Consider the following 6,788-nt stretch of genomic DNA (forward strand, 5'->3'; position numbering starts at 1 on the left):
CTAATACCTGAGAGACCTACTTCCATGCAGACCTCACCAACTATGAAGACTGGTCAGAAAGGCTCTCATGGCTGCTGCATCATCAGCCTAGGCTTGCTATTCAAAGGAGAGCCTTCTTGGTGGTGGTACCCAGCTCTGGAACTCCTCCCTCAGTCTCAGAAATTATTGGTTCTATCTTCATGCACTGTGTATGAATGGCATCCCATAGCACTGGCTATTGAGATTCAGACAAATTGCCTGAGTTCCCAAAAACTGAAACCCTTGTATCCTATACATGTTGCCTGTTCTGCAGGAATTACCATGTTTGCGGTCGGAGTCGGCAAAGCTGTTGAAGAGGAACTGAGAGCGATTGCTTCTGAGCCAGTAGATCAGCACTTCTCATACTCTGCAGATTTCAACACCATGACGAACATTGTGGACAATCTCAAAGTCAACATCTGTCCTGGTAAGCGATGGCGGAATCTAGGCAACAACCTTTACCGCTATGCTTCTACCGTCAGATATTTGAATGCCATGTTCCAGTAAATCCTGTAAGCAAATAGGTCATTCTGCACATGATTCTGTGTCTTGCCTCACATTACATCACTTTCCAGGTCATTTAACGCTAAATTTAGTATCCCCCTAAAAGAAAGGGGGAAGCTGTGTAGAGACATCCTGAACCTGTGTTCAGTGTGTATCGTGTGAACAGGTCTAGTAGTTGAGCTGTGGTACAGTTCTTCACTTGTGGAGCTCCACAGGTGTGGAATCTGTGTGGCCATGTGCACAACAATTGAGCACAACAATTGAGCTGTACAAATCAACAAGCACACACTTGGTCACATTAACAATTCTACACCTGCAGAGGCAGCTTATATATCTGTTCAGTGCATGTGTGAATAAGTCTCATAGCACAGAGACTTGGAGATGGTAAGGGGTAGACTTTCAATAATAATAAATATAAATAAGGCTTTTCCCTATCAGAAAGTTAGAGCATTGCATATATCGTATGCAGTATGTCAATTAAGGTCACAACAGGAGCCTGTGGAAATTTGAGAATTTTTCCCCTGACCCCTTTCAGTTCTTCATTGCAGCCCTTGGGCAATTTTTTATCACAGAAAGCTAACTGCATTTCACATTTTGGTTGCCTCCACTTAACCAACTTAGCCCAGAGTGCAGGAGTCAGTGGCAAGGTGATGGTCACATCAGATCAAAGGTTTTTTATGGAATCAGGGGCCTCTGGTGCTATTAAGTGTCGATAGTGCTGAACTGAATATGTTTCTAATATATTTTATGTTATTTCAGAGGAAGGCAAGGGAGAAACTGAATTCCGCAACCCGTGTGAATGTGAGGCCCTGGTACAGTTCCAGACAAACAGTCTTGCAATCCTGGAAGACCTCACTGATAAAAATATCCTTTTTGGTATAACCTTTGCGAAAAGTGAAAGCGGGCAGGAACATTTGTTATGTTGCCTTTCCCCCCCTTTCTTGGAAGGATTTAGATTCTCATTTTAAGCATCCCATTCTCCAGGGTTTCAGAGGGCAAATTGTACCTAAAAGGGCAGAGTCTTGGGGGAAGTGCTCACCAGGTGCAGCAGAACTCATGTGCAAAGTGTCTGCTGAAGTTCAGTGCTTTTGATGCCACCTTTGTGACAAGCAGTAACTTCAGGGGTGGGAATGTGGTCCAGCGGCTAGAATGGATGAGTTTGGGTGTGGGGAAAGCCAAACCCAAAGCCCCATCCAGCAATGAAGCTTACTCGATGGCCTATGCAAGTCATTGTCACTCATTCTGATGATTTCTGGCTAAAATCGTGCTCTTGGGGTGGAACTAGGGATGAGTGAATCTGTTACTTTCAGTTTTCTCATTTTTATAACCTTATATGCAGGTCCCCGCATTTTTGCATCATTTTGTGGATTCTTAAGGAAAAAGGCATGAAAATTTGCCAGCATTTCTGTGTGAATTTCTTCCAATATAGACACTTTTTTTTTGCAAGCAGTTTTCCATAAGGTACCGTATTTTTCGCACGATTGGACGTACCGGACCATAGGACGCACCTAGTTTTTTTGGGGAGAAATAAAGGAAAAAATTTTTCCCTTTATTTCCCCCCCAAAAGCAGGTCAGGGAAACCGAACCAGGTCGAGGAACAGCGGGATAGTGGCGCTGCGCCTCCCTGCTGTCCCCCGAGCTTGTGGGGCTGGCTGATGTCTGCCTAGCGCGTGGGGCGCTCTGCTTCAGGGCGCCCCACCCGCCGGGCGGCAGGCTGCTATCCGCAGCTTGGGGAGCCTTGCGGGGAACTGCTGCAGGGCTCCCCACGCTGCGGATGTATGCCTGGCGCGAGGGGCGCTCTACTTCAGGGCACCCCTCGCGCCTGGCGGCAGGCTGCTATCCGCAGCGTGGGGAGCCTTGCGGGGAACTCCTGCAAGGCTCTCCACGCAGCGGATGTGTTCCCGAAGCGCCGGGCGCTCTGATTTCAGGGCGCCCGACGCTCCGGGAAGCAGGCTGCTGTCCGCAGCTTGGGGAGCCTTGCGGGGAACTGCTGCAGGGCTCTCCACGCTGCGGATGTATGCCTGGTGCGAGGGGCGCTCTGCTTCAGGGCGCCCCTTGCGCCGGGCGGCAGGCTGCTATCCGCAGCGTGGGGAGCCTTGCGGGGAACTCCTGCAAGGCGCTCCACGCTGTGGGTGTGTTCCCGAAGCGCGGGCGCTCTGCTTTCAGGGCGCCCGACGCTCCGGGAAGCAGGCTGCTATCCGCAGCGTGGGGAGCCTTGCGGGGAACTCCTGCAAGGCTCTCCATGCAGCGGATGTGTTCCCGAAGCACCGGGCGCTCTGCTTTCAGGGCGCCCGACGCTCCGGGAAGCAGGCTGCTATCCGCAGCGTGGGGAGCCTTGCGGGGAACTCCTGCAAGGCTCTCCACGCTGCGGGTGTGTTCCCGAAGCGCGGGCGCTCTGCTTTCAGGGCGCCCGACGCTCCGGGAAGCAGGCTGCTATCCGCAGCGTGGGGAGCCTTGCGGGGAACTCCTGCAAGGCTCTCCACGCTGCGGGTGTGTTCCCGAAGCGCCGGGCGCTCTGCTTTCAGGGTGCCCGACGCTCGGGGAAGCAGGCTGCTATCCGCAGCCTAGACACGGCTAGCGGAGCGCTAATCCCGAAGCTTGGGGCGTGCAGAGCTCAGCGCGCCCCAAGCTTCTGGGTGCCGGCAAGGTCTCCGCTAACTGGGTCTCCCACGGCTAGCGGATAGCTTCCTGAAGCCTGGAGAGCGAGAGGGGTCCGTGCGCACCGACCCCTCTCACTCTCCAGGCTTCAGCGAAAGCCTGCATTCGCTCCATAGGACGCACACACATTTTCCCTTGCTTTTTAGGAGGGAAAAAGTGCGTCCTATGGTGCGAAAAATACGGTAATGCATTTCTGCACTCTATCCTAATGAGATTTTGAATTGTCTTCAGGGTTTATCCCAAAGCCAGCTGAAACGGCGAAGACACTACCGTGAAGGGAAAAAGCCCCTGCAGGGTAAACATTCACCCTTGGCCAACCCTGCAGGGTTTACATGTCAGTGGTGGGTGTGGCCATGCCACACTCATGGGCACACTTTCACACGCCTGCATGCACACTCAGGCAGGTACATGTACACAGGTACACGGACCCCATTCTTTAGCTGAGCTGAGAAAGGGAGGGGAGGGGGGTTGTGCCTCTCCATTCATCATATAAATTAGCTGATTACCCAGAGAGAAGGGGGGATTTGCATACCCATCAGCGTGTTGTGTCTAACCAGGGTTCAAATCCCCACTTGGCCATTAAGTTCACTGGGTGACTTTGGTTGCTGCCTTTCAGCCTAACCTGCTGTGCACAGGGAGGTTGTGGGGATTAAATGAAGAGGGTGAGATAACCATGTAAGTGCCAGGGTGTCACTACGTTCCTTCGTCACTCTCTGTGAATTACTGAATAAATTGCTTGGTTAGAACTTTTATCGTTTCTCTGCTTCAAGTTCTAACCAAGCAATTTATTCAATAATTCACAGAGAGTGACGAAGGAATGTAGTCTTCCCTAAATAATGACATTGCTCCAATTAAAGTCCCACCCCTGCCCACGTCTTTCCTATTCTACGTCACCCCTGCATCAGTTAATCTGAGCATTCTGCCTCTGAGCTCTCTGTTCTACTACCCGCAGTGCACGCCTGGTCCTGGGAGGGGGGTCAGGAATGCTTTCCAAGGAAAATGTCATCTGTCTCTCCCCTGGTGCTGCTTCTTCCTGCTGTTCCTCTTCCAGTATTTCCCAGCTTCTGCCCTCTGCAGACTCTGAACTATGTCCTTCTGCAAACCACTGTTCTAAATCTGTACTATCCTCCTGTTCTCGGGGAGGTTCAGGAGAAGGGGGTGGGGTGATCCCCACCATTCCTCATCAGTCCAGCCCCTGACAGTAACTCAACTTGAGTTCCTTCCTTGGAGAAAAAAGGTCAGGTAGAAATGCAGCCAGCAAATAAATAAATAATAATTGGGAGACAGAAAAGAATTGGTGTGTGTGTGGGGGTGTGTGTGTGTGTGTGTGTGTGTGTGTGTGTGTGTGTGTAAGGTAAAGTAAAGTGACCCCTGACCATTAGGTCCAGTCGTGACCGACTGTGGGGTTGCAGCGCTCATCTCGCTTTATTGGCCAAGGGAGCGGGCGTACAGCTTCCGGGTCATGTGGCCAGCATGACTAAGCCGCTTCTGGCAAACCAGAGCAGTGCACGGAAACGCCGTTTACCTTCCCGCCAGAGCGGTACCTATTTATCTACTTGCACTGGCATGCTTTCGAACTGCTAGGTGGGCAGGAGCTAGGACCGAGCAACGGGAGCTCACCCCGTCGCGGGGATTCGAACCGCCAACCTTCTGATCAGCAAGCCCTAGGCTCTGTGGTTTAACCCACAGTGCCACCCGCGTCCCTCCGGCACCAAACTGGGGGGTTAGTTGCCCCTGCCTTAAGTTGTGAATGACTGTTCTCGCAATCTTGCATGTGCTGCTTTCCTTAACGCAACCACTTGCTCAGATGACTGCCAGAATTGACCAGCTGGAAAACCAGGTTGGCAGAAAATGATGGGGGCTGAGAGACACCTCACCTTACGGGCGCAGACACATCCTGTTAACTCATCGTTGGCGTTCCTGTTGTAAATGGTTGTTGGTTTTCATATAACACGAGCCTGAGGGGGAAGCTGAAACTGCTCCCTACTTGCCTAGATAAAAAAGGAAAAACAGAAAACTTTTTAAAAAAACAAAGAAACCCTATGTTGGAACACTTTCCCTCCCTTGGCTTGAAATGGATGGTTGGGCTGAGCCATTTGTCGAAACTGGTTGAGCCGCAACAGGTGGATGGCTCAGAGAAGACGCAGGAAGTGAGGCAGACATTATCTTCAAGAGCGACCGCAGGGTTAGTTGGCAGCCAGTGAAGTCTTTCCTGGGGCTTTGCGGAGCACTCAAGAGCCTCGGACATCAACACGCCTGGTTGAAAAAAGAAATCCCCTTCCTTGCTAAATTTCATTTTCATTTTTTTAAGAAAGGCTTGCTTATGGAGGGAGAGACATTGGCAGCTTCTCACATTTCCAAGCTGAAGACTGTGCTGTTTTCTCCCTTGTTATCCTCCACTGTGAAAAGCAGCGCCAGCAGCTCCTTTGTCTACAGCTTTCTGCTTCAGTTGCACACAAATACCTGCTTTTCAAAAAAAAAAAGAAGGAAATATTATTTTAAAATATGTAAGTTAGAATAAGATGCTCCAAAACCCCCACCACCACCAAATTGGAGCATTTCTGATTGGAATACTCTGCTCCCACCCCACAACTGGACTTTGACAGTATTGATGGAGAATTTGTTGTTTTCCCTCCTCTTTAAAAAAAGAAACAGTTTTTTTTAAAAAAAGTTATATATATAAATATGTGTGTGTGTATATATATATATCTTTCTTTCTGAAAAGCAGGGCAGGGTAGTCTTATTTTTAAACTATCTTTTTTATATGTAAATTTTTAATAAACGGACCCAATAAACTTGCTGAAGATTTCTAATTGGCTTCTGTTGTTTTTTCAAGTGTGGACCCTTGGAAAATAATAAGCAAGCCGGTACCTACAGCAAGGGAAAGAGGAACATGAGATCTTCCAGATTTTGCTGGATTCCAACTCACATCAGTCTAAATTCTATTGCAATAGCTGATGGATGATGTCCTTTAGCCTCTTGCTAAGTCACGATTCCCCATTTACCCCTTAAAGGAGAAAGTCTCTTAACTGCTTTTGCTAAATCCTTATCTCACCAGTTGTGCAAACTTGGTAGTAAAGTGAATACAGTGGTACCTTGGGTTACATACATTTCAGGTTACATACGCTTCAGGTTACAGATTCCGCTAACCCAGAAATGGTACCTCGGGTTAAGAACTTTGCTTCAGGATGAGAACAGAAATCGTGTTCCGGTGGTGCGGCGGCAGCGGGAGGCCCCATTAGCTAAAGTGGTGCTTCAGGTTAAGAACAGTTTCAGGTTAAGAACAGACCTCTGGAACGAATTAAGTACTTAACCCGAGGTACCACTGTACAGTAAACTGAAAACTACTCCTAGAAGTAAGACATAGTGAATTTAGTGGGGCTTACTTCAAAGTAGCTGCTACTATAATCATTCCATCAATTTCTGATGCTAGGCTGTGAATGTTGCCTCTTAGGTAACCAAAATGCCCATGCTTAAGAGGGAGTCATTGGCAGTCATGCTGGTGGGAGAAGCCCATGACTTACAGAAGTAGAATGGGGAATCTCCCCTACAAACAGCCCAATGAGGATTGTGCACTCACTCGGTGGTTCATAGAATTGTAGAGTTGA

General features: G+C 49.3%; 1 protein-coding gene across 2 annotated transcripts in view; it reads left to right on the forward strand.

The window, feature by feature from the left end:
- Positions 1–5,993, forward strand: part of MATN4 (matrilin 4) — a 45,657-nt gene extending 39,664 nt beyond the window's left edge. For both annotated transcript variants that reach the window (XM_028735042.2, XM_028735043.2), the window contains exons 9-11: positions 293–445; positions 1,282–1,386; positions 4,980–5,993. In XM_028735042.2, coding sequence (XP_028590875.2) covers positions 293–445; positions 1,282–1,386; positions 4,980–5,035 — 314 coding nt within the window. In that variant the 3' untranslated portion in view covers positions 5,036–5,993. The remainder of the gene's footprint in view (positions 1–292; positions 446–1,281; positions 1,387–4,979) is intronic.
- Positions 5,994–6,788: the final 795 nt, after the last annotated feature.

The sequence above is a fragment of the Podarcis muralis genome, chromosome 5 (assembly GCF_964188315.1).
Source record: "Podarcis muralis chromosome 5, rPodMur119.hap1.1, whole genome shotgun sequence".
NCBI classification, from domain to species: Eukaryota; Metazoa; Chordata; class Lepidosauria; order Squamata; family Lacertidae; genus Podarcis; species Podarcis muralis.